Genomic DNA, 26,709 nt, shown 5'->3' with positions numbered 1-26,709 from the left:
CTCTCCCTCTCCCTCTCCCTCTCCCTCTCCTTTGTTCTTACTGAAGAGGACAAGTAGAAATGCTAAGGCTTCTGCAGCCCCTCCTTCCCTTAGGCCCTTACTGAATGACAGCCAAGACCACACCACTACCACAACTGAATGGAGATCAGGGAAAGTGCCGTGCAGTTATATAGTGACTTCAGCAGAAATGAGGACAGTTGGGCCCACAGTAGCACAGGATAACTGGTCTATCCTGGTCTCACCTGTCAGTCTCCATCCACAGCCTTTCTCCTTTTCTGCGGGAGAGAGCAGGGGTCTGGTGGCCATGGGGTCTTGTGATCTACCAGAGACCCCCTCCTTCCAGGTATCTCCAGGACCTTGGTTTGTATGGACCCAAACTCCTTTGTTTGTGTTCCCCAAGAGGTGCTGCAGGCCTGGTGGTAGCAGCAGGAGGCAGTAAAGGGAGGGAGCCTGAGGATGTGCTGTTTGGATTAAGCAAGCCCATCTCCCCATCGCTACCCCTCCCACACACACACCAGTGTCCTTAGGTGAGGGCAATGTTGAGTTTGGAGATTGGGTGGCAGGGAAGTGGGAGCCCTGTGTCAAGCTCGGATACATCAAAGTCCAAAGAATCTAATCTCAGTCCTGGATAAGGGAGCAGGATCCGGACCTGACCCCGGAGCCCCAAGCTAAACACTGATAATGAGCCCAGGGGATGATCGGGCACAGCCTCTGCCTTGCCACCGCACCCCCCCCCATCCCGCTGCCTCCCCCCAGGAAAACCTCAGCTGAGTGGCCTTACCAGGCTTGCTTGGGTCTGTCTGGGTGTGCCTGGCTCCGGCATGGCTGTGCTGGCTTCCTGGGACACGATGGGGCTCCTAGGAGAAAAGTAGAGAGCCTGTCTGGGGAGTTTGACAGGAACGGGAAGCCAACCAACTAAGATACGGAGGCTCTAGCTCTGTACAGGGTGGGAAACTGAGGCGTGGAGCAGGCAAGGGACTGATGGCCTCAGAGGGTCTTCATGTGCCACAAGGAAGGGTAGAGGCCTCTGGAGATCCCTATAGACTCTGTCTGAAACTCCCAGTGAGTAAATGCTGGGGGGAACCTGCTTTTCCCCCAAGTAGAGAGCTACCCCACTTAGCCTTTCTAGAGTAGGTGACGCTGAGATCCGGATGGCTTTCTCAGGGTCCTTGGTGCTGGTGTCCCCTCAGGCCTGCTGTGGTCATTACTGGGCTCTTACCCATAGCACTGCTGTCCCAGTTTCTAAAGGCCAGGATGCAGTGACGCTTGACACCCAGGTCACCCTCAGAGAGCAGAGGTCAGACTGAAGGTACAGGTTGCTGATGTGGGGTCCCCACAGAACCGTGTCTGACCTCCAGGATGGGCAGGGTATGGCACACTCAGCTCCAGTGGCCAGACGACCCGCTCTACAGTCTCTGGCTCCAGGGATGGGTCACAGTGTAAAGGGTTTGTCCTTTGGGCCCCTTGCTGGGATCTGTCCCTCCTCCCCATAGCAATGGCTGGGCATCCATTGTCAGTGTCCTGTTAGGTGCACCTCCAGGATAGACCTCAAATCTGGGGGCTTGTGTAATAAATGACTCCAGAGGCTGGGGTCAGGGAGCCAGCAGATCTGACACCTGTGGGGACTACTTGCAGGTTCGTAGACTGCCATCTTCTCCTTTGTCGCCTTGAGGCAGGCACAGAGGCACTAACCCACTCATTCAAGAGGGCTCTACCCTAGTGATTGGTCACCCCTTGAAGACTTTTTCTCCTAATGCCATCTCAGTGGAAGGCAGGCTGTCAATATAGGACGCTGAGAGACACAAACATTTAGTTCATAGCAACTCCCAACTTCTGTCTCCTTTCCACACCCCCACCCTCCACCCCTACCCCTACCCACTGCCCCCCATGGTCCTCCCAGAGGCAGGATCGACCCTGTTACACTCTGCATTACAAAGCATCTGCTTAGGACCCTCCAAAAGCATTCAGTTGCTCTCAGATAAAGTTCACCTGCCCCAGGATTGCAAGGCCCATCTGCCCTGTCTCAACCACAGCCTTTCTCATCCTGCAAAAGTGTCTCTCGTCTTTTCTGACCCTTCCTTTGCGCTTCCACAATCTCCTACCCCAGGCCTTTACACCTGAAATGAACCTCTGCTTGGAACTTCCTTCCCTGAGCCTTCCCTCAGTCCTGGTCTTGTCACTCATGTCTCTGCTCCAATCTAACCTCCCCAGAGGCTATCCTTGACAGTGGAATGCTGGGCCTTGAGGGTGGATTTCAATGGTCCCATCAAGGCTGGGTCCCCAGCATAGTTCCCTGGCAGGCACACTAGCAGGTAGATGCTCAATAAATACTTTGTTGGAATGAGCACTCACACGGCACTGAACCTAAAGCCTCCTCACCACCCACAGCCTGGCCCCCACAGGCCGTGCATGGGTACTTAGATCTCTATCCCATAGATCACAGAGGGAAGTCACCTCCACTTTCTCTGTCCACCCCAAGCTATCTTCTCAGCCCCTCCCCCACCCACACTCCAGGCTCTCCTTTCCCAGCAGGCCAATTGCTAGGACCACACCCTTTTGTCCTTCCCCAAATCTACAAGATCAGGGTCCACCTCCTTCAGGAATGGCCCCGTATCAGCTGTGTGTTGCTATGAAAACCACAACAAGGCTAAGCGCATGCTGTGTGTCAAGTAACCACTGAGAACTTTATGTGCCTCTCTCTCTCTCTCTCTCTCTCTCTCTCTCTCTTTCTCTCTCTCTCTCTTTTTGTGTGTGTGTGCACACGTGTGATTAAGTACATGCACACATGTGTGAAGATATGTACCCTCGTGTGTGCTTGTCCCCTCAGGAGGTGGGTGTCTGGTGTCTTCCTCAACTTTTTTGTCCATGTTAATTTCTGAGACAGGGTCTTGCACCGAGCTCACTGGTGTGGCTAAAATGACTGGCCAGCCACAAACTTCGGGGACCCTCCTGTCTCTGCCTCCCAAGCCCTGGGATTACAGTGTGCAGCTGTCTTTGGATATTTATGTAATCGCTGGGGACTGAATATAGGTCCTCAGGTTATACTGCCAGTATTTTTCCCTGCTCAGCCGTCTCCCCAGTCCCTTGTGTGCATCTTTTTATTTCACTCGTAGTAACTCTCTAGGTACCAAACAATCGTTTCCCATAATGCCTGAAGAAACAGATTGAGAGTGGGGTCTGCCTGAGGTCCTACAGCTATCAGGGACATGAGCACATGTCTCATAAGCCTGTCCTTTAGACAAAAGCTCGGAGGAGTTCCGGGCTTCGTTAGGGCTCAGCCCACACAATCCAGAGTTTTGTATCCTGGATGGTCATTGTTTACTTGGGAAATCAAGGCCACTGTGTAAACTGGGCCTCACAGCCATGTATCAATCTGTTGATATGTTCCTAGGCAAAGAAAGACAAGGAACCTCCAGGAACACCTGGTACCTCTTCCCCACCCCCATGCTTCAGGCCCATGCCCTCCAGTCAGCACCTTACCTGCTCCTACCTCTGCCGGTCTGCCCAGCCTGGCGCACACAGTCCAGAGGAGACCAGAGATTTCATTATTTACCTTCCTTCCCCAGGGAGCTGGGAATCTTAAAACACTCCTTTCTCCCTGCCTCATTCTTTCTGGGACTCTCTTACCAGGAGGGACAATGAGACAGGCAGCAGGTGGAAGGAAGCAACATGGAGAGTCTTCCTGTGGTTCCCCAAAGGGTCACAACTCCCTGTTAATGGGATCAGAGCTGAGGAAGGAGACAGGGAAAGACATAGCCACCTAGGTCCAACGGGAGTGCTACACCCTGCACTGTCCAAAACCAGTGATCATAGAAATACCAGCTCACATCAGACACAGCAGTGTTGTCTTTGATTCCTCAGGGCTTCCCAGGTCCTCCCCAGGGGCAGTTCTGCCAGCAGTGTCCATCCTGGGGAAACAGGGCCCATTGAGGTATCTACCCAAGAGCAAGACAAGAGCTAGAGAAGATGCCACAGTGACCAGGGTGGTTTCCTGCCTATCTCTAGCACAAAATGAATCATCAGGCAGCAATAAGTTAAAGGAGTGGGATACTGAGCCAAACTCCCATGTCCCAACCTCCATGGAGACCCCCTTCACAGCGCTTTTCCAAACCCAAGTCCCATCACTAATTTTTCGTCACCTCCATACCCAAAGCAAGAGTTGGTGCCACTCAAGCCCAGGGCATACTCGGAGAGGTGAAAGGGCATAACACCTGGATGCATGGACCATTTGAGAGCAGCCCTGCTAGAGGGGGCTGGAGACAGGAGAACGGCAGGTGTTTATATAGAAAAAGACAAGACCATCTCACTCCCGGGAACCAGCAATGAAGTGAGCACTTGTGGTCTGTGTTAGTGGAATGGCAATGTCTAGAAAAGACAACACCTGGTTGCATGTAGAAGGTCAGGCCTGGGTGTGGCTTCCGGCCAAGGCTCAAACAAGAGTTCAGAGGGCATGCTGGGAAGAGCCAAATGCAGATGTAAGCAGTGCCAGCCATTAACCATTTACTGAGCACTTAACTGTGAACCAGTTGCATGGCTCATGTTAGGAGGACATTTTATTTCACTGTTGCAATCCTTCCTGGAGGGAAGGACTGTCATTATCCCTGTGTGACAGATGAAGAAACCGATGGCAAGAGGTCAAATGGTGCCACTAAGTCTCATGGCTCAGCTCCCTTGGCAGAGAGACCGTGAAGAGACTGAACAGCAGACTCGGGAAGGGACTGTGGAGAGCACACATGCTGGGCTTCTATCTAGTGACGGCTAATCCATTTTTTATATAAAATATTTGCTTTAATTTCTGCACATGCAAGTGTCTATGCCACGCGTCTGTGCGCCCACAGGGGCGGGGGAAAAAGGGGCTGGATCCCCTGGAGCTAAAGTTAAGGTCCTGTGTGAGCTGACAGAGATGGATGCTGGGGACAGAACTTGGCCTCTCTGCTTGAGCCGGATGCTATCGCCCAGCTCTGCTGGTTAACCGTGACTGCCAACTTGACAAAACCTAAGATCCCCTAGGAGAGCAAGCTTTGGGGACGCCTGTGTGAGAGCAGCTTTCTAGATTAGGTTTAACTGAGATAGGAAGACCCACCACAAACGTGGGCAGCACCATGGGCTGGGGTTGTAGACAGGAGGCTGCAAGCTGAGCTCCCCCCAGCCCCTGCTCCTCACAATGGACGCCATGGAGGCGACTCCCCCACATTCCCACCCTCATGTCTTCCTTCCATGATGAACTGTGCGCCCAGTCAGCCCTTCCATAGCCTGCCATGCTCAGGTATCTTTGTCACAGCAGTGAGGCAAACAACTGACACTCCTGGGCTGCGGCATCACAGAGTCCTGTCCATCGGGGCCCAGCTCCTCTCTGCTGCAGACCGTCATGGCAGCATCTGTCATGACCCTGCCCCACCTCTGGGTAGGATTTCACTTTAAAGCACTTGTTGGAGCAGCCAGCACTCAGGATCCTTTAACCTGCCCTGCCCTGGGAGGTCCTTCCACCCACAAGAAGGAGAAATCAGGGCAGGTGAGGTTAAGCCTCCCACACTCCTGCCTGGGCCCCTCCCATGGATAGAAGGCGCTGTTCCTGAGGACGCACAAGAGTGTTCAAGCAGGGTGGACCTGTTAGTGGTGGACAGCTTGGGTAGGTAACAAGGCAAGGTCCTGGAATTCCAAAGGACTTCCAAGTGGAATGTGGTTCTACAGAGAATGGATCCATTTGGCCAGGGGGAGCGGTCCCCAGGCAGGCCAGGCTTGGCCCAGAGCAGGGGTGGGGTGGGATGGGAAGGACACGCGCCTGGCATCCAACCCCAGTATGAGCTGCTAATTAACTTATAGCCTGAGGTGGGTCTCCTCGCCTCCTGGCTGTTTCCTCTCCTAGGGTGATAACAAAACCTGCCCAGTGAGGCCTCTGTGGAAAGCCACTGTGTGTGTATTTGATGAAGTCTTGTCATTACACAGGGGTGGGTTTGGGGAGGGCCCCTCCGGTCTGACCTGAAATGTCACTCACAGACAGGATGCTGGATCCTGTCCTTTCCTGAGGGAAGCCCAGGAGGCCAGCAGTGCCTGCTTCTAAACAAGAATGCTGAGAGTGCTGAGCTGCTAATGTTGGCTAATGGTCTCTGGATAACATGGCTGATTCCATCTAAGGTCCCAGCCCTGATTTTTTTTTTTTTTTTTTTTTTTGGTGGGATGGGTCCCAACACAAGGACAGCTGTCACCCTCCTGGGCACTGTGCCCATTCTCCCACCCATCCCTTCCTGTAGGAAAGAAAGCTGTCCACTCCTCTCTATCCTTTCCCTGGGAGAGGAAAATTCCTATAGTAGCTGTGGGTCAGGGGCAGAGGAGGAAGGGAGGGAAGGCCCATTGGGCTGGGAGCCAATTCTGGGGGGCCTCTGTCTTGGGCTTTCTCACTGAAGCAATGGGAACTTGTTCTGGGGGACCCAGGGAATCAGAGCAGCCTTTGCAGGGGTGGGGGGAAGAGGATAAGGGTAAGTGTCTATAAAGGAATGGAGCAAGCCTGAAGTTGGGGGACCTCGAGAGTGGGGACAACTGTTCGCTGTTGTCAGGAACAGCTGGGCCTCTTGGTCTTGAGGCGGGATCTTATTGCATGGGAACTTGCTATGCAGGCCAGGCTTTGCCTTAAACTCAGAGAGATCCACTTGCAGCTACCTCCAAAGTGCTACGGGTAGAGGTGCATGCCACCATCTTTGAAATCTGTCTACTTTCAAAGCGGAGTCCTAGTCATCATCTGGCTGGCTCCTCATCACATTAGCTCCATGTCTCCCGGGGGCAGACTAAAGCTCATTTCCAGTAAACAGATGCACGCGTGACATTGCAGAGAGTGGGGAAGCCAGGGACATATTCTGGTCTCTTGACAATATCCGATCTCTGGCCACCCCTTGGTAGTCTGTCCCTTAGCATGGAGGAGTCCAGAGGACTAGGTGTATAATTCAGTGTGGACTGTTTGCTTAGTATATACATCCATGCCACAAGGGAAGAGGGTAAGGAAGAGAAAGAGGGCAAGAGACAAGAGAGGGAGGGATGAAGAGGGAGTCAGTTGGCATGGACCTGTAACTGTCAAAGGGTGGCTAAGGTCCTAAGCTCTGATCCAGGCAGAGGCATATCTGTCTCTGCCCCTGGCCCCTCAACCATGTTTGATCTTCCTGTGTACAAACACAAGCCCTCCTAACTGGAGGCCTCAAGAAGCAATCAGGATCTGCACTGGAGGACATGGGACAGCAGTGGAGCTGCCTCAGGTAGCCAGAGGGGCCAGGAGCATCCTGCCACAGTGCTGAAGCGAATCTGTTCTGCCGAGGGTCAACCCCCCCAGCTCAGTGGTCAACAGGTTGGGAGAGAAGGCTTTGCATCCTGTCTCCTGTCCATCTTAGAAAGTATAAGTGACACCCACAGTCAGGAGCATACTGCCAGTCTAATCTCCACACAGAAGAAAGTCAAAGAAACGAGGCTGGACAGAGGCAGAGGGGAACCGGTGAGCCCCATCCTGGGCTGTAGCTTTGATGAAGAGGGCTATATGCTCACTGCACAGGACAGGGAGCTGGTAGCAAAGCGCCCAGAGAAGAGGCCTGTCTATGTCTTGGGCAAACTGACTCTCCATCCTCCCTCATGCTGCAGAGGCTCGTGGCACTTGGTCCCTCGTTCCTTAGGTCAAATGTAGAGAGGAGGTACAGTGGGCGCTGAGAGGAAGGGTAGGGCCCTGCCACAAGAGGGCACCAGGCAGCCTGAATGTAGATGGAGGCTGGGCGAGAGCCCTCCCTGGGTCTGGGTGCTCCATCCTGGGCTGTTCTCTAGGGAAGTCCCAAAGGATGAACTGGAAGGCTAGTCAGGCATGTATTCCTTTGGCTGTTTCTGAGATTTTAGCAAAATCCCCTGTGAAGGGTCTGACCTAGGCACGGTTGAGCTGTGTGAGGAGAGGCTGTGGTCTACCTTCCGCTCAACATATATTCTGGCCAGCAGTGGCCCCTGGGGCTTGCCTGGAGGGGCTTCAGAGTCTTGTGAAATGTCTCTCCCCCATTTCCGGTCCGTTGTAGCCCGTAAGGTGAACATCATCTCTTAGTTCACATTTCTTCCCAGGCTCCCTCTGCATCTGAGCTCTCAGCAGCGAGCTCCCAGCTTAGCAGAAGCAGAGCTTGTCCATCCCTGGAAACCTTTACGTTTTAGGTCAGGGCTTCTACACTTGATCTTAGCCAAAAGGCCGAGAAGCGATAGGCCAGGGCTTCTTAGAGAAGAAAAAGAAATAACCGCAGACTTCACACCCCTCTGAATTTGCCATGAATCCTCCCTATCTCTGTGGGGTTGCGCCTACCCAGACCCTGCCAGGAAACACTGCACAGACGAGAGCACTCACTGAGCCAGAATTTAAAAATAATTATATTAATAATAAATATGTTAAGTTACACTTAAAACAATAAATAGAAAAATAAACTGATAAATAAAATCAACAGGTACAAAATATCTCAAAACTCCAACAAAAAAAGGAAAGGGAAAAAAAACTGAAAGCACAAACACATGGACAGCGGACGGACAGACAGACAAACGGACATTAGGGGAAGGGTGCGAAATGCAACCTTGAGAACCCTTCACAGTTTCCACCATGGCTCCCTCCTCTCCGGCTCCCCCTCTCCTCTCCCCAGCTTGGGGAACTGGACACTCAGTGGCTGATATCTTTGGGGACTCCGGCGATGCAGGGAAGTGTCTCTGCAAAGCAGCTGAGAGTCCTGGGCTGGTGGGTGAGGTGGAGTCCCCTGCTGTAGGCAGAGGCAGGCGGAGGCCCAGGTCTACAGAGGCAGGTCGGTGCTGTTGTGCCGAGTCTTCCTGACCGCGCCGTCATCTCGGGGCAGAGCCCTCTGCAGGTCGGACATGGCCGCCGTTTTCTTGAGGTCAATCACGGCATACGAGTCTGAGCTGCGAGCGGGGTGTGGGGTGGGCCCAGGAGCTCCAGACACTGAGGGGTTCTGGGGCCCCTTGGGACGGGCTGTACCCCAGCCCTTGAGCTCCACCTGGATGTAGTTGAGCTGCCTTGGGGGCTCAGGGCCCTGCCGGCGGAAATCAAAGTTGAAGACCCGCGGGGAGCCACGTCGGCGGGTCAGTGGGACAGGGAAGCCGCTGTGGCTACGGGCGGAGGCCCGCGTGCTGGTGGGTTTCTGTAACGGGGTTTCATCCTCCTCGCCATCAGGGAAGCCATTTGAGGACGGGGTAAGCCCGTCCCTGGAGTCCCCATCATCCCCAGCCTCCCCTCCCAGCTGTTGACCTTGGCTCTCCCACACAGGGGGGAGTGGGGGTAGGTTCTCATAGTGCAGCAGGGCCGCCCGACGGTGGGCCAGGCCACTCCACCCTCGCTCCTCAGGGCTCAGTCTCCAGCCAGCCCCTTGCTGCAGGCCCCCGCTGACGTTCTCGTAGGTGCATTTGGGCTGGGCTGGACACTCGGAAGGGCCCTCGTTGTTGTTGTTGTGATGGGAAGGGTCCTGCATGCCCGGGCAGAGGCTCTGGCACTTCATCACCTGTCGCCGAGCAGGGGTGGGGCCCAGCACGAACTTGACCTGCCCTGGCTGCAGCAACACCTGTGGGTCTCGCTGGTCGGAACCCTGTGTCTGTGCTGGGAGGGGTGCCCTGCCCTCAGGCAGTGGCTGCAAGCAGTGGCGACTTCTGCCATCCTCGTCCCCAGTTGGTGTGTTGACATAGGTGTGAGACTACAGGCAGGGAGAGAGATGTTAAGTGAATCAAGTGGTTCCAAGGACTGGGAGAAGGGACAGGGCCAGAGAAGTCAGGAAAGAGCCAGAGTTTCTCCTGCGGCCTCCAACCCCCCCCCAATAAGCGGCCACTCCTGCTCTGGTAGAGGGGGTCCCTATCAAGTCTCTTCTGTTCTCCCAACCTTCCCTAGGTCCCGCCCACCTAGAGTGCCGCCCACCACCTGCACACCTGCTCCTCGGAGGCAATGAGGGTGTGGGTAGACTCTTCCCCAGGCGAGGGGTGTCGCAGACTACTTGTGGAGGGTCGTCGAGGTGCGGAGGAGAACCGTGGGCCCTCTCCAGGGCAGCCAGGGAAGCCATTGGAGAAGCCAGAGACCGTGTAGCCTGGAGGTGGGTTCAGGGAAAGCAGTCAAGGAGAGGGGTATGGGAGAGCTGACAGTCATTTGCAGTCACATGCACACATATTTGGGGTGCCCCGCAATCCTTCCAACGGCAAACAAGAGGCTCTCACGGCCCTATTATCACTCACTGCACTGACTTGGCAGCCCCCCATCCCCCTACACCTCTGCAATCAAACCCTGCCCTGCCCTCTGAAGCCACCCCGAGGCTGGCTCAACCTCCTACTCTCTCATAGACCTCATTAAACACTGATGGCACACCTGTCACCCCTGGACTGTCCTATGACCAGGCAGGCTTTGCCAGGGAGCACCAGGAAACCTCACCCGACACAGGGGCCATTTTAGCCTTTCTGTCTCTTACAGGGAGTACAATGAGCAGGCAGGGCTATGTGGTCTGACTCAGCAGCCATCAAGAACAGATCATGGGAACCTCCACACCAATGTGAGCAGCGATGGCGTGCCAGCCAGCCAGAAGTGTCTTTTGTATGTGATCCAGGCCAGTACACGGAAGGAGGCAAAAAGCTCCAGACTGCTGTTTCTATGGCAACCCAACGTCTTCCTGTCTGCTTCCCAACCATCAGTTGACCCAAGGCGCAGGCCTCTGCAGCTCCAGCTTGAGTCACCCAATTGGCCCTGCCCAGGACTGATCCATCCTCAGGAATGGTTCTGACGACAGAAGAGTGTCCAGGAAGGCTGGCTCACCCCAGCTCTCCCATACCTGCTCTTTAGCTCACGTGTGTATATGACAGGATGACTGCGGTGGGGTCTCTCACCGGCGGGCTGTGGGGGCCCTCGAGGCAGGTCCAGCTCTGGTGGGTGGCTGCTCCGTGTGATGATGACCGGCTCCTCCATCACGTTGATGCTGTTACACTGCATGAGGTCCTGCAGCAGGTTGAAGATATCCTCTGCCCTCGAACACTTGAATGCAAAGATGCCTGGGGAAGGTGAGGAAGCAGTGAGGGCCTCCAAGACCCGGTTTTCCTAAGGATAGGTGCCTTCTGGGGTGGGGAGAGAACCATGGGTAGGTGCCCCATCTTCCTGTACCCATCACTCTCTGCCTCCCAGCTGCCCCCTCAACCCTTCATCCAGGGTATAGCCAACTCTACCCCATGTCTACTATCTCTGAAGACAGATGGGTCTGACCTACTCCCAGATCATTCACAGACTGACTATTCAGACCAGAGGCAAAGACCCCCTGTTTCCACACAGGTTCCTCTCAGCTTGGGAGAGGCAGAGCAAGGCAGTCCAGTACTCCTCCTGCAGCAGGTCTCTAAGCACTTCCAAGTGTCTGTCTGCAAAGTGGCAGCACTTGACTGAGCACCTGCAACTCAATGGCTCTGAAGATGCCAGCCTGGGGATCTGTAACACAGGCCTATGGGACTCAGGGGCAGCTGAGGGGGATGTGTGAGGTCGTGCACACATCCACAGCAAAGATAGATGTTACCAGGTACGGTACCACATACCCACAGTTAATCATTAAGTTCAAGGCTGGCCTGAGCTACCCATGAAATCCCTGTCTCAAAAAGCCAGGGTATGTATGTATGTATGTATGTATGCATGTATGCATGCATGCATGTGGGTTCCTAGCATGTACACAGTCCTGAGTTTAATCCTCAGCACCACACCCACAGAATGATAGATACAATTAAACTGGGATATGGACAATGAATATTATATTACTCTTATAGACTGCTACCCATTAGCTCCAGTACAGGGTAACTGAAGTTTGTATAAACAGGACGAGAAAGACGGCATGACATGTAAAAGCTGGACAAGACCTGAAGGACAGAAGTGGTGATACGTGGCTGTAATCCCACACTTGGGAGGTGAGACGAGAGTCCCCGTGAGCTTGGAGACCAGTCAGGACCACATATAACAAGACCATCTCACAGGGGTGGGGTGGGAAGAGGAGGAGGAGGAGGAAGTGGGAAGGAGGGAGGGGGAAGGAGGAAAGGAATGTGGAGTGGTGGGGGTGCAGCAAAAGTCTGGCGTTAGGAGGAGCCCTGAACTGGGAGCTCAGACAACTCATCTCAGGTGCCAAGTGCAGGTCAACCTCACCAGGAGGAAGGTGGCCTCTGCCTCACCTCTCTGCTCACACGCCATGTTTGCCTCTACCACAGGGATGAGGTTCATGCCAGGAAAGGCCCTTCAGCAATCAACCCAGAACACGCATTGCTTTGTGCTGTCTTGGGAGAGACAGCTCTGTCTGCGTGCAGCACAGTCCCAAGAAGGACTCCTTGTGCTGAGCATGTGTGGACCTAAGAAGCAAGGCCAGACCTCATGTCCCAACCTCAAGCTCGTGAGCAGCCTGCCAGTCCCTGGGCCCTGGCTGTAGAGGGCACCTGGGCAGGGGATACAGTATACTCCACTGCCTACAGGTGAAGGTGGACAAAGGTCAGGCTCTGGAAGGTTACGCTGTATATGAGAGACCCAAGATCCTGCTGCCCATGTCTCTGTGCAAGCTCCTCAGCCCTGAGTAGCCAGTCTCCTGCCTGACTTCTCTTCCACTGTGCACGGAGGCAGCTCAGGAGGAGTTTTCCTATGCAAAGGCAATAAAGACCTTGGAACCATGGCAACAGTGGAAAGAGTTGTTTGTCTTTGCTGCATAGCCTCTGATCCAAGAGCACCGGCTCCTTCCAGGGACTGGAAGAACAGCAATGACTGAGGCATGGAAGAGGACTGGCCTAGGTCCGCATGACTTTGCGATAACATGCTCCGGGCCTTTGGCTGAGACCGCTCCCTGCTCTGAACAATACCACCAAGTCCCATGTCTGATGGTAGGGTGTTAAGGGCCATTCTTCGGTTCTGTAACAAACTCCTGTCCTGTCCTGGAGGGCAGGGCTGGTACTCACCCTGGCCTGTCTGACAGCGGCGGCCACTCTCAAAGGAGAAGAGATTGGAGTCGTAGCCATAGCGCCGCAGGCAGAGGTAGGGCCAGCGGACAGCTTCCCGCTGGTGCAGGTGGAGTACCAGCTCACTCTGGGTTAGCTCCATCACCCCCGAGCCCAACTCCACCCCTTCGTCATCCACATTGGTCACCTGTAGGGACAAGTGACCCAAGGTCAACACGGAAGCTTGGAAGTGTCTGCGAGGGACCCTGGGACACTGGGCTGCGGTGTCATGAAGGACAAGAGCTAGGAGACTGAGTTGCTCCAGGCTGTACCAAAGGATCCCCTGGTCACACAGAGCAGTGCCATGGGTCACAGTTTTCTGGGGACAAGTTTCTCCTATGAGCCTCAGCTCTGTTGTTTGTACAGACAAAAAGGAAAGAGGTCAGCAGACGACCTCCCAGGCCAGGTGGTTAACTGTCTAATGTTCAAGAACTTCCTGGGCCTTAATATCCAAAGGCCAGATAGCAATGTGGAAGGGTTTAACTGCTAGTTCAAAAACTAAAGATCTGTTGACAGGCCCAAGGCAGAACAAGTACAGCCAGCCTCCAGCCCCACAACTGTGCAAACTTGCTGAGGGTTCCCCTCCAGTTGGGCAGGAGAAACACAGGCCCAGAAAAAAACCCAGTTGTGAGACGACAGCGATTCCTATGGGATGTAGGCAGCTTAGGTTCAACACCAACCCAGTGTTTCTTATTGTGCTATGTGTGCTCTACTTAAAACACCTTATTCCTGAGAATGAGAGAGAGAGAGAGAGAGAGAGAGAGAGAGAGAGAGAGAGAGAGAGAGAGAGAGAGAGACTGAAGATAAAAAACAAGGGTTAGGTTTTTTTTCCCCCTCACACTACCTCAGAGGCCCAAGAGCCAAGCATCAGGTGCCTTAGTGGGCGCGCAATTACAACCTGTCATTTTCCTTTCCCCAGAGATACAGGAGGCCTAACCTCAAGGGGCCAGTGGGAACTTGAGTGGAGAGGGTCTGGGTACCTTGAACTTGGTAGGGTGGTTGTGCGGCACGCTGTCTCTGTGCAGGCAGCTCCAGCAGCTCCCCATGGTGTCAGAGCAGCCTATCGGCCCTAGGGAAAGACCCGAGATGAGCAGGTCACCAGCAGCCCTGCCAAGCTGCGCTGCTCTGTGCAGAGCACTGCGCAGTGAGTATGTCCTCTGTCCAAGAGGCTGTATGACACAGACACACCCTGAGGGGATTCTCACTCGATCCATGGCCAGGCACACTTGGGATAAACATTAATTCCAGTTAGAATGCTGCGTTAAGGATTCCTGCAGGTGGGGGCAGGCTGGTAAGGTTCTCAGAGGTTAACATTCAATCTGGGCCCTGGCAAGTACACAGGAGTTTGACCCGTGGGGTGATGTGGATGGAGTCTTGGGTTAGGGAAGCAGGATGGATGTAAGGAGGTGTTGGGAGTGGCTGCCTCGGTTGTGCGCTGGCCCGGGAGGTGCTCATTAGGATTCGGCAAACACAGCGTCACGTGGGCGTTCCAGGCACCATCTTGTCCCTCTCTCCCCGTCAGTTTTCACCTTAGCCGTTGCACTCCAACCTTCCCCCTCTTTCCTCCCTTGCCATTATCTCCCCATTATCCACAGAAGATAATGTTTCTGCTGTTCTCTTCAAGTGGGCTAGTGCTGCACTGTGATCTTCAGACACACTTTAGGACTGAACATTGGGGTTCACAGAGACCCCCTTGTGTCTGCTTCCCAAGCTCTGGGGGTCCGAGGTGCACACTCTGTTTCTTCAATGAGAAGAACAGAAAGTGCTGGGCCCTGGCGTGTAGCTGGCCAGTAGCAGGGTACAGCCTTTCTTTGTAGACAGATTTGGTTCCCAACACTCTAAAACAGCTAAGGCTGAGCTTTCTTCCCAAAGGCCAGATCAGAGATAAGAGACCTCAGCTGGTTTTCCCCTCCAGGACACTGGTAATCGGATGACATGTCACAACCGACAGGTTTCTGCCTTAATATGGAGAGGACAGCATTGAGACCTCTGTGACCTAAGGGAATGAGACCTACACGGAGAGATCCCAAACAGAGGTCTTGTTGTTGTTTTGGTTTTAAAGCTGAGGACCCAATCCAGCACTTCACAGTTGTTACTCAAGGGCTCTAAGGTGCTCCTAGGCCCCAGCCAGATGCTTTAAGAGGCTCGCTTTGATGGGGGACTTTTGGGATAGCACTGGAAATGTAATTGAGGAAAATACGTAATAAAAAAAATATTAAAAAAAAAAGAGGTTCACTTTGCTGCAAAGAATATAAACAAACAAACAAACGAGGCAGTGGATTATCCAGGAATGTCTACTGCTGCCGTAGAACCCGAGCCATCCAGCTGCCTGTTCCCTCCATTCCTCCTACATGAAGAGACTCTCCAAAGCTGACACCTAAGCCATGTTCCTTACCTCACCCAGGCCATCGGGGAGCTGACCATGGGAGGGGCATGGGAAATGGTTCCTCCTTTATTCCCCTTGTCCTTGGTGGGGTGTCATGGCAGAGTGTCTGCAGAGATGTCACCTGGATCCCTGGGGGTCACACCTGGGGCTCACCTAGCACAGGAGACAGAGACCACACATTAATGGAGACCCATTCTCAACCTCAACTCTTCAGGAAACAGACTTGTGATCAGTGTAGCCCACTCGAACTGATTTGGTCTAGGTTCTAGTGAGTCAGAAAGACCAATGAGCAAAGCAAGATTATGGATGAAAAGACCACAAATTCTCAGTCCTGAAAGGGACTTCTTAGGACCAAAGACAGTGTGAGGTGCCCAGTACCTTCAGTTCAAAGCCCTCATTGGAGGCCCCTCTGAATCCTCCTAGAATATTGCCTAGCAGGGAGGTGGTGGCCCACGACTTTAATCCCAACACTCAGGGCAAAAGCAGGAGATGTCTGAATTCAAGGCCAGCCTGGTCCACGGAGCCCGGGCTATACAGAAAAACCCCATCACAACTTCCCCTCCAAAAAACAAAACGTCCCCAAACAAAACAAAACCTCAAACAAAACGTCCCCAAACAAAACAAAACCTCAAACCCAAACACATCCCCTGACCACTGCAGGGGATTTTAACCCTATAAAAAGCTTGCTTTCGCCAGGCATGGTGGCGCACGCCTTTAATCCCAGCACTCGGGAGGCAGAGGCAGGCGGATTTCTGAGTTCGAGGCCAGCCTGGTCTACAAAGTGAGTTCCCGGACAGCCAGGGCTATACAGAGAAATCCTGTCTCGAAAAAAACCAAAAAAAAAAAAAGCTTGCTTTCTCAGAAGAACAGTATCACTGTGGTAGCCCAGCAAGAGTGCCAGCTTAGGACTCTGGAAACCAGCATTTTAGATTGTTTTGTTGCTATGATACCTGGCGTAGGGGGCATATCATTCTCCCTCCACCATTTCTACTCCTGCCCCTAGGGTTTTGTTTTGTTTTGTTTGTTTGTTTTTGAGGAAACATCTGTCAACTATGGGAGTTCTAGTTGAGGTAATTTCTAGACATAGATATAGGGCTGGAGAGATGGCTCTGCCCTTAAGAGCACTGGCTGCTCTTCCAGAGGTCCTGAGTTCAATTCCCAGCAACCACATGGTGGCTCACAACTATCTGTAATGGGCACTCAATGTCGTCTTCTGGTGTATCTGAAGACAGCGACTGTATACCCAAACATACGAAATAAATAAATAAATAAATCTTTAAAAAAAAGAAGTAGCTATAAAGCACTTCACATTTGGATGCTGGACAGACTTTCTGACCCTAGTGTCAGAAAGGTCCAACTATAATAAGAGGTAAATTGATTAGCTGAGACCTAGGTAGATGAATCCACAAAACAGGACTCTGAAGAAAACCCTTGAAATCCCACCTTCCTGTTCCAGGAAAACAGTACTTCCCAGGGTCCCCCGAGTCCTGCATCCTTCCACACCTCTTAGGCAAAAAAAACCCCACTCTTGGTCTGGCTTATTCTTTGGAAGGAGGAAGCAGGCTGAAGGAAGTGTGCGCAGGCTAAAGGTAGACACTGGAAAAAACATGGGGGTATAAACTATCAACAGGGAGTTGGGAAGGGGTGTGAAGTCAAGAGCTACTGGATGCAAGATGGGAGAGGGATTGCATCTTTCCGACACCCCTCTTTTTCTTTGAGATATCAAACACATTATCAGATGACCCATCGAAGGGGATTATACTGGGTGGGATGGGGGAGGCTGTCTGAGGTAGGTAGGTTTGGGTACAGGCACTAGACGGAGGTATGAGATATGAAAATGTATACGAAGCCTTGGGAGAAGATGGGCTGCAAAAAGCATGCAAAGGCTGAGGAATTTCAGGGTTGCAGAAGCCTTTGGGCCATTGAGCAGAAAACGATGTGACTGTGGGCGGTTCAGAGGGTTGGGAGCGTAAGTGAGGGGGTTCTGCGGGATCCCGAAGACCCGAAGGTGTAACTAGGGGGAGAAGAGGGTGGGGTCTGGGAAGCGAAAGGCAGAACTGGTAACGGGAGGTTTTCTAGATACCCAGACAGAATGCGGAGGTCGCGGCCGCGCTCCCAGCCTGGATCCCCGCCCCCCAGCTCCCGGGTCCGCCGCTAGCCCGCCCGCTTGGAGCTTTCTAGGGTAGAAGCGGAGACTGCGGTGCGGCACGACCCGGCCTCGGTAGAGCCGCCTGGTCCCCGCCCCGACGCGCCCCGACTCACATCGCCCCGCGGCCCAGGCGGCGCCGGGCCCCGCTCCCGGGTCCCGCTGCAGCAGCCGCCGCCGCCCGCCCGCAGCTAAGGCCTCCCAGCCCCGCCCCGCCTCGCGCCCGCGGGGTCGGAGGTCGCTGACTGCACCAACGAGACGCTGCGGGCGGACCGACCCGAGCCGGGGCAACCGGCACGCAGCCTAGAAGGTCCCTTTGGAGGACTTTGCTGCAGTCGGGGACAGAGAGCATGCGCAGACGCCAGAGGGCGCTCGGGGCCCGCGACTGGGACTCCTGAGGGGCGTGGCCTGTTTGGAGAAGGGGGCGCGGCGGGGCGGGGCGGGGACCGAGGTAGGGACAATCTCTCTAGCAGAAGAGAATCACCATAGCAAAGCGGATCAGAGAAGACTGGACAAGACTCGGAATCCAGGAGGGGAAGTGGCGAGGGATCTCTGGGGACAAAGGGGAGGGCTGTAAAGGCCCGCAGAGGGGCGGGGCTTAAGACGGGGGGCGGGGCGGGCCTGGAGAGTCGGGACAGTTCGCAGCTTGGCGGCGGTGCATCGCGTAGCCAAGTCCACCGGTGCCTGTGCCCTTCCTGCCCTGAGACCCACAAGCGCTTTCCTCGGTGTGAAGCACCCGCCTTGTCAGGGCCACTTGGGGGCGCGGCCGACGGCAGATCTCTTCTGTGCTGCGCTGGCGCTTAGCCACGCAGAGACCCTTTCGGATTCTTGATTCCCACTCCTAAACCAGCAGCTAGACAGGGACCCTAAGCGAACTCGGTAAGCACGTGTTGAGCCTCCCTCCGCCTTGCAGATGGACCGGCCAAGTTTTAGGAAAATTTGGGGGCTATACCTAGAGGCCACTTGGTGAAAGCGTACACCCCCCCACCTTTCCTCTGGGTGTTAGGAACACCTTCCCATGTCTACTGCTCTCCAGTCTCTAGTGCCTCTCAGGCTCATTCTTCCAAGGACCGGTGTTGTTTGGGGAAGGTCGACCCCCGGAACCTAGTTGCATCTGGGGGAGGGCGGTGGGAAGCCAGTGTTCGGCCTGCTCTTACCTGAGAGGAGAGAGGAAGGGAACTATGGAAGGAAACCAGAATGTTAGTAAGATGGGGTCTAATGGTAGCGGGAGGTGAATTAGGTTGTCCTTGGGTGGGGGACAGCAAGGGTGTTGAGTAGAAGTCTGTTTTCTGATAGTTATTTCTGTGTTGGACAGTTCCACGCAAACTAGAACTGATCATGAGGAGGGTACAAGTCCTCTTCTGGGGCCCCAGAACCTATCCCCCCCCCACACACACACACCCTGACTTGTTGCATGTTGAACCGGTGCTAAGGGGTGTGGCTGTTCCTAGCTCTGAGTGTGGACAGTCCATTCTGGCCACCTTCCACAGGAAACCTGACCTGAGGGACAGAAAGGGAAGGAAGCAGGTGGGTGGGGAGCGGGGAATAGGGAAGGGTGGCACTGGGTATAGGAAGGGGGACTGAGGGAGCGCTTGGAGTTGGGTGGTACTTAGATGGTTATAAACTGAGCCTGCTGCCCATCCCCAAAGCTCAATGATTTACTGGCCGTCCTCCTGAGCCCAGCTGCTGTCAGACTCCATCCCAGTTCTAGAATAATCTCAGACACTGAATAAACATACAAGTTTGCTGTGGCTATCCCCACCGGACACAACCCAGTCCTTCACCTAGAATTCCTGTCCAGGACCCCAGTTCTCCCTGGCTACTATGTTTCTTCTTGTTCACTGGTCTCAGCCTGCAGACCTCACTGAGGGCAGAACTCATCTTTTCTACACTTCAGTAGCTAGTTCCACTCAAGGACGCTGTGATCCCATCTGGACTGTGGCTAAACCGGTGCACTGGGCCTGTTCATTAATTGCTGCTGCAAAGCTGGCTGTGGTGGTGCCTGCCTTGGATCTCAGCACTTTGGAGGTGGAGGCAGGAGGATCAGGAGTTCAAGGCCAGCCTTGGCTCTGAAACCCTGTCTCAAAAAAAAAAAAAAAAAAAAAAAAGGCTCAGTGGTTAAGAGCAGTGAGTGCTCTTTCAGAGGTCTGAGTTCAGTTCCCAGCAATCACACAGTGGCTCACAACCATCTGTAATGGGATCTGGTGCCCTCCTCTGGTGTGTCTGATGACAGTTTCAGTGTACTCATAAGCTGCTATAAAAACAGATGGCTATCTTTGGAAGATGGCTTACCTGGTTTATGAGAGGCTATGGGTCCCTCAAGGCATTTCGACTAGACGAGGAAACACTGAGTGCTAATTTAGGGCCATGGACTGTGCTCCACTTGAGAAGTCAGGGAAGGGATCACTGGTACAGGCCAGAGAAGCTCAGGGGGATTCCTGCTGAGGAGGCCTTTAACCAGGCCCCGGAATGCCATAGCTGGAAATGTGAAGGTCTGAATGTGGCTTGGTGAGGAGGCAGGTACTGGGGAAGGGTGCACTGAGGAACCAGGAAAGACAGGTGAGTAGAAGTCCAACCTGCCCAGAGGCTCATGGGAAAGCAAAATTGTTTTCTTCCACTGTTGCTTCCTCTTCTAGTCCATCCTAGCTTTGTAAGACCCAAGAATTTGAACTCTACAAACCCAGAGGCTAAACCATCTGGCTTTGCCATTTCTCATTGGGTATATATCACTGCTCTCTGAGCCCCAGTCTGGCCATCTGTAAAATGGGGACAACGCTACCTAAGTCACCCTGCTGTTGGCAAGGCTGTGAAATGGTGTTTGCAAAGCACTTTAGCTCACCTGGCATACTGCGAAAGCTTACTGAATGGAGTGTTCTTACCAATTGGGGTGTCCTTGTTTTGTTTCTTTCAGGCGACTATCACCAATGTCAGTTCAGAATTCTGACTGGTCCCTCCAACAGGACAATCCTATCTTCAGGGAGCCAGATCCACCAGTCCACACAGACAGTGACTCAGGCCGCCGGCCAGTGGAAGGCTATGAGGATACCTCTGCTCAGGTTGTAGGAGTCCCACTCTTTCTGAGACCGCCATGGTCTCATCCTCTGGCCCCCACTCCCCTCCTGCCGACTAGGTGATAGTTTGCATTTCTCTTTCTATTAAAACAAAACCATTGTTAGCCAAGTGTGACCATGCACACCGTTAGTTCCAGTTCTGTGAGTACAAGGCTAGCCTGGTCTCTATATTGAGTATCTAGTTCCAGGTGAGAGAGACCCTGTCTCAACCCTCCAACTTTTTTATTTATTTAGTGTGTGTGTGTGTTTGTGTGCGTGCTAGTGAGCGTGCATGCGTGCGTGCATGTGAGTTTGTCAGAGGACAACCTGTTGGAATCAGCTCTCTTCTTCTACCATGTGGGTCCCGGGAATCAAACTTAGGCATGGTGATACCTGGCTTTGCCTGCTGAGCCAACTTTCTGTTCCCCACTCTCCCCTACTTTGAGCCAAGCTCTTGCTATGCAGCCTTGAGCCTTCTTCAGTCCTACTTCAGCCTCTCAGTGGGTGGCATTATAGGGATGCACTGTTGCTCTGTAGGCCCTTTCTCTTGCCAGGAATTGGAGGTCCGACGTGAAATTACATATAGCACCTCTCCTAGGCCTGGCCTGAGTTGTCAGAGCAGATGAGAGGGACTTTGACCCCAGGGAAGAGGTGAATGGAAGAGCTTCAAATATGTGATGCAGTATTTGGGAGTTCCTCCCAGGCAGGCCTCAGATCAGGAGTTGTTCTGGCTTAGTGAAGAACTGGAAGGCTTTCCCTCTGGTGCAGAGGGATGCTTGGAGCTGCTGTAGACTGGAAGAGAGGTGATAAGGGAAGAGAAAGCCTAGCCCTCCCTTTTCCTCCTGTGTCCTTCCTCAGGCTGCTACATGCTCGAGCTTGGGCCCACCTTGCCTGGATATCAACCAAGCTTCAAACTGGCCTGGCTTTCGGACTCTCCTGCAGCAGCTTCCTCCACAGGACAGTGATGTGGGTCTCCCCTCTGATCCCCTCTCTCCCCTTCTTCCCTCCCTCTCCCCACATTGTTAATAAGTGGAAAGACTTTTGGTCTAGAATCCAGGGGTATTGACTAGAAAGTCCAGCTCTGCCACTAGCTGGTGGAAGTCATTCCCCTTAGCTTGAGTCTAATCACAGGTATAGTTAATATCTGTTCTGTGTACCACAAAGCTTACTGAGCTCAAGAACAAATGGGGAAATGAACATGAACGGCATTGAAAATCAAGAATGGAATGCACAAATGTAGAAATATGATCGTTTAGCATTTATTGAGGCCCCACCATGTACAGCCTAAAGGCTTAGACTTCACGAGGGGAGCCAAGGCAGCTATGAAGCAGAGAGAACTGACAGACCTGAAAGCGATGCTGAGATCTAGTTTCATGGGAACAGGAGCCAAGCTATCTGGTGACTGTGCAAGGTGCTAAGGGGCCCCTATGTGGTGGCCATTTCCATGGGCCCCAGAGTGAACAGAACGAATTGTGTTCTCTTCCCTTTTTTGAGCACATGGGCTGTTCTCTCCCAAGGCTCTACTTCTCTCTGACCCGGTATCCAAGCCTTACAGAGCTTTCTGGTCCTCGTGGTATTCTACCCTGAGGTCTGGGTGCATGGGAACCTGTTTCAGCAGGAACGCTACTGTCTGGCCCTAGGGGAGGAGGAATTGGTCCAACTTCGACTCTTCTGTGCCCAGCGGAAGCAGAAATCCCTGGGACAGGGGGTGGCCCGTCTACTGCCTCCTAAGCTTGAAGGATACACCTGTAAGAAGGTAGGGAGTCTGCCTCCCTCCTCCATCCCTGAGCCTTCCCCTTCCTCTATCCTTTGTTCTCTTGCTTCTGAAGAAGGGCCTTGGGGGACTTTGGTGGAGAAGTGGTTTCAGGAGCAGTGATTTGGTAAATGTTAAAATGGAAGCCAGGTTGGGGGGGGGTGGCCTTTCTTGGGGGAGGGGCCTGCAGCACATATGAGAACAGTCAGATTGGGGGTTGTGGTAGAATAGCCATGAAAGGCGCTAAGAAGCATCAGATTCTGATCAGCTCAGTGCCCCCCCCCCACCCCCCTGCTTGGCAGTGCAAGAAGCTACTGGATCCAGGGGAGTATGGAGTGTTCGCGGCCAGGGCTGGTGAGCAGAGCTGCTGGCACAGACCCTGCTTTGCTTGCCAGGCCTGTGGCCAGGGCCTCATAAACCTCATCTACTTCTACCACGAGGGGCACCTGTACTGTGGCCGTCATCATGCGGAGCTCTTACGACCTCGATGTCCAGCTTGTGACCAGGTAGAGTACCAAGAGGAGGCACTAGGGGAGTTCTTCCCTGGGGGCCAGGAACACACAGGGACAGGGAACAGCTTGCTAGGCTAGAGGCTCATCAGAACTAGGAACCAGCCAGGGCCACCCCATTCCCTTTTGTCCTCTTGAGGTATGGGCCTGTGGGACCTGTTGCCTTTATTTATCTCTCTCTCTTCCCCAGTTCGAGCAGAGGTCCTTAAATTAGTTTGGACTCAGAACGTTTCTGGATCGTTGAGCAGGATCGTTTCTGGATCGTTTATCTCATCACTATGCCAGATGATCAATGCTGTGCTTGCCCAATTCTAGAAGGATCTTAACACCAACATGAAAGGCAGTATTAAATCTTGGGATAGGAGTTAGGGAAGCTCTGGGGTCCAACTTCGGGCTGGGCCACCTGCTACGTGGACGATCCTGCCCAAAGCCAATCACCCTCTCTGAATCCAAAAGTCGCAAAGTACTTCAAATCAGAACGCCTGTGGGCATAGCGTTAATGGGTATAAGGCCTGGTTATTGGATGGATGAAAGAATGGGTGAGTGAGTGAATGAATGAATGAATGAATGAATCGGTTTCCTCTCCCTCACCCAGCTGATCTTCTCCCAACGCTGCACTGAGGCAGAGGGACGGCGCTGGCACGAGAACCACTTCTGCTGCCAGGACTGCGCAGTGCCCCTGGATGGGGGACGTTATGCCCTGCCGGGGGGTAGCCCATGCTGCCCCAGCTGCTTCGCGAGACGCTACAGAAGTGCGGGCTCTAGCTCAGTAGGGGTAGCGGAAGGACAAGCGTCCCTTGGTAAAGGAGGGGACGGTGCAGATCTTAAGGGGAGGGAGCGGCGGCTTGGGCTAAGCATAGAAGGGGGTAATTTCCCAGACCAGAACCCCTCGCCCCATCCCTACGCTGTCCTACCCGCTCCAGCAACACCCAGTCCTCCCACCGCAACCCCCAGACGCGAGCATTGGGGCCCGCAGCTCTCACCGCGCGTCCCTGGCCTGCGAGCTCCAAAGGCCTCTTGAACCCACCCGGCGGGGCTGCGGCGCCGGACTCGCTCCCAGGCGGGGGAGGCGGTCGCCCACTGGTGGACGGAGGCGGGGGGCCCCTGGGGTAGACTGGCGGCAGCGGTGGCGCGCACGGCACAGCCTGGGGCGGGGCGGGAGGCCGCACGCAACCCTGGCCCGCCTCTTGCACAAGGACTTGGGGGCTCTGAGATGGGCATTTCTGATGGGTTTGGAACAGAGGAAGAAGGATCCGATCCAAGCGTCGGCTGGAACCGTGCCTCCTCGGATGACAAGATCACCTCCCGAGCTGCGCTTCTCTCTGCAGTTCCCAGCCTCACCCTGGAAACCCCGAGTGGGGCGTCCAAACGGCAGGATAGAGACGTCCCACAGACACCCTGGAGTCCCTTAGAGGACAGCCCCTGCCCCACCTGCTCCTCTTCCTCTGAGTCGGAAACCGAAGGCTTTTTCTTTGGCCAGCGCCTTCCAGAGCCCTGGAAGACCCCCGAAAACCTCCAAGCAGATGACAGAGACATCTCCAGGAAGCACTGCACTGTTTGTTAGTGGCGCGGCCTGGAGATCGGGGTAGTGGGATTGGGGTGGGGTGGGGTGGGGTGGGGGGACCTATGTAGCGAGATAACAAGGCTGTGCTGTGTAAAGACCAGAAGGCAGCCAGGCACGCGGGACAATCTCATTGATACTGCACACTCTCTGACCTGAAGGACACTTTCTTGGGAGCATCCCACTGCCCAGCGCCTCCAGGGTGAGCTAGCCCCTATCCGCAGAGGCTGGGCTAGCCTCACCGTCATCACCTTGCTTAAGCAGCTCGGGGAACGGATCCCCGTCCCTGGGAGGCGGGGCCGCGAGCTGGGGCTCCGCCTCCGACCAGGCGTCCTGGCTCTATGAACTCATGGAGGCGGTGGGGGCGGGCCTTCTCGCTCATTTCTTACGCTGATCGGCGGAAGTGCGGAGATCGGAAGTTGCGCGATAGGTTTGCGACGACCCGGTGCGACGCTGGGTGGGTACAGGCGTGCTCGGTGCTGGTATGGCTTCCAGCGGAGTGACGGTGAGCGCCGCTGGGTCGGCCAGCGAGGCCTCCGAGGTTCCAGACAACGTGGGAGACTGGCTCCGCGGTGTCTTCCGCTTCGCCACCGATCGGAACGACTTCCGGAGGTAACCAAGCCCGGGCCCTCTCTGGTCCTCATAAACGTAAACTTGTATTTCCTTACCTGGTGAGTCTGGCATGCATCCCCAGAGGTTTTATCGCTTTGAGAACCTTGTGGTCTCGTGGTGGCAAAAGACACCCTGTCACGTGGCTTTCAAGGTATGACGCTCCGGGCTACAGCCATAGTTCAGCCGCCAAGCCTGAGGATTTGGGATCCATGGGACCCGTAGAGTGCAAGGAGAGACCAACTCCTGCGGGTTGTACTGACCTCCACACGTGCGCTGTGTCACGTGCACACACATACACAAATTAAAGAACGTCATATTTTTTAAGAAGTCACCCTAACCTAGAAGGCAGGGAAGGGGTGCCAACGCATAAGCAAATTTTAGCCCCGGCAGAGTATTAAGTTGGCCTTGGCTTGTGTTAGAAGTAGATGTGAATGTAAAATTCTCATGTGCATATTAGGGGGACATACCCCTGTATCAGGTGTCAGTCAGCACCTCCAGAAGGTGGTGCTGAGAGGAAACTTGCCATAGTATGTCATCAGCTGCATGAGACTCTCGGACTGTAGGGTTAATGAAATGTATTCTTGATCCAGGAACTTGATCCTCAACTTGGGACTCTTTGCTGCGGGAGTCTGGCTGGCCAGGAACTTGAGTGACATTGATTTGATGGCCCCTCAGCCAGGGGTGTAGCCAGGTAAGACTTCACTTTCCCCTGCCTATTTCAGGAGTCCTAAAAGATGAAGACAGCAGTATGTTCTGTCAGCTAGTCACAGAAGTAGGGAAGATTCTTGGGGTAAAGCCTCGCTTGCCCTGGGGTTTCTAGGTGAGAGCAGTTCTCCTGTGTTTCCCCGTTTCTGATGCTGTTATCTGCTTACAGAGAATGGAACTCCTGTGTATTCAGACTTTCCAAAGACAGCCTACTGTCTGTGACCACAAGATCCTACCTGAGTGGCAGCTGACGTTGACTCCTTCTCCTTGCCTGAACCTCCCCCCACCCACTGTTCACCCCCCCCACCCCCGGCAGCCCCCAGTGTCGGCTGAGATGTTGCCTCTGCACGGTTCTGTGTGCGGTTCCCAACTTTGTGCAGAAGAGGGTCCTTGCCCTTGTCCTGAAGAGTAGTAATGGTTCTTGAAAAAGATTTCAAATAAAGCCTGCACATGAAGACAGGTATTTTATTCTTTTAATAAGAAACGTATTACAAAAACAAGGTGTGTAAAAAGTCAGTTTACAAAAATCAAATAAACATGACTTGTATTTCACACTCAAGAGACAGGCATGAGCCCCAGACATGCTCTGCAGTGGAGATGAAACGGGAATGGACCCCCCACTTCCCAGGGATGCACACGTGCCGCGAAGCTGATTCTTGAGCAGTTCCTACTGCTGAGTCTTCCTGGGGGAAGAAGGCGGTGGTGGTTGTCATTTTAGTTTGCCAGGTGGGTTCTCCAGGTACCAGGGAGGCATTGTAGTTGGGACAGAGTGAGATCTGGTGGCAGGAGTGGACAGTGATGTGTGGGTGGAGGCAAACGTGTCAGTGAGCACAAGGAAGCAGCTTCCTTCAGAAACAAAGGTGCTCCCTACCCCGAGATTCACACTGGGGCTGCTGTCTGGTGTTCTTCCAGGCGCACAGGAACCAGCACAGAAAGATTCCTGCACCAGGGAACCAGGTGGCGGTAGAGACGGGGTCTCCATAGTTTCATGTAGTTAATTGAC

At 53.9% G+C, this 26,709-nt stretch overlaps 3 protein-coding genes and 1 long non-coding RNA gene across 7 annotated transcripts; 3 read left to right on the top strand and 1 right to left on the bottom strand.

The window, feature by feature from the left end:
• Positions 1–8,357: 8,357 nt before the first annotated feature.
• On the bottom strand, positions 8,358–23,934 carry Frs3 (fibroblast growth factor receptor substrate 3). Of its 2 annotated transcripts, none has more exons than XM_021149046.2 (7): positions 17,633–17,758; positions 15,380–15,523; positions 13,965–14,053; positions 12,946–13,132; positions 10,867–11,028; positions 9,925–10,079; positions 8,358–9,695 (listed from the first exon to the last, which is right to left on the bottom strand). In XM_021149046.2, the coding sequence occupies exons 3-7, from the start codon at positions 14,028–14,030 to the stop codon at positions 8,784–8,786; spliced, it is 1,482 nt and encodes a 493-aa protein (XP_021004705.1). In that variant the 5' UTR covers positions 14,031–14,053; positions 15,380–15,523; positions 17,633–17,758; the 3' UTR covers positions 8,358–8,783. The 2 variants fall into 2 exon arrangements, with proteins under 2 accessions (XP_021004705.1, XP_029327000.1); XM_029471140.1 differs by lacking the exon at positions 17,633–17,758 and adding an exon at positions 23,812–23,934 and having other exon boundaries at positions 8,468–9,695.
• Positions 10,337–12,669, top strand: LOC110283641. Of its 2 annotated transcripts, none has more exons than XR_002376872.2 (3): positions 10,337–11,037; positions 11,797–11,919; positions 12,214–12,669. It is a non-coding gene; the product is annotated as an uncharacterized LOC110283641 (long non-coding RNA). The 2 variants fall into 2 exon arrangements; XR_002376873.2 differs by lacking the exon at positions 10,337–11,037 and adding an exon at positions 11,469–11,540 and having other exon boundaries at positions 11,832–11,919.
• Positions 18,146–24,435, top strand: Prickle4 (prickle planar cell polarity protein 4). The gene is made up of 7 exons (XM_021186448.2): positions 18,146–18,395; positions 20,428–20,572; positions 21,425–21,532; positions 22,185–22,322; positions 22,622–22,825; positions 23,424–23,628; positions 24,070–24,435. Exons 2-7 carry the CDS (start codon positions 20,441–20,443, stop codon positions 24,390–24,392), a joined length of 1,110 nt encoding a protein of 369 aa, XP_021042107.1. The 5' UTR covers positions 18,146–18,395; positions 20,428–20,440; the 3' UTR covers positions 24,393–24,435.
• Positions 24,436–24,452: 17 nt separating this feature from the next.
• Tomm6 (translocase of outer mitochondrial membrane 6) lies at positions 24,453–26,163 on the top strand. Of its 2 annotated transcripts, XM_021186447.2 has the most exons (3): positions 24,459–25,001; positions 25,592–25,692; positions 25,876–26,163. In XM_021186447.2, exons 1-2 carry the CDS (start codon positions 24,874–24,876, stop codon positions 25,686–25,688), a joined length of 225 nt encoding a protein of 74 aa, XP_021042106.1. In that variant the 5' UTR covers positions 24,459–24,873; the 3' UTR covers positions 25,689–25,692; positions 25,876–26,163. The 2 variants fall into 2 exon arrangements, with proteins under 2 accessions (XP_029326999.1, XP_021042106.1); XM_029471139.1 differs by having other exon boundaries at positions 24,453–25,001; positions 25,592–26,161.
• The last annotated feature ends 546 nt before the right edge of the window (positions 26,164–26,709 follow it).

Source organism: Mus caroli, chromosome 17 (assembly GCF_900094665.2).
Source record: "Mus caroli chromosome 17, CAROLI_EIJ_v1.1, whole genome shotgun sequence".
In the NCBI taxonomy this organism is placed as follows: Eukaryota; Metazoa; Chordata; class Mammalia; order Rodentia; family Muridae; genus Mus; species Mus caroli.
The sequence above is the reverse complement of the archived record's forward strand: the minus strand, read 5'-3'. Positions and strand labels throughout refer to the sequence as shown.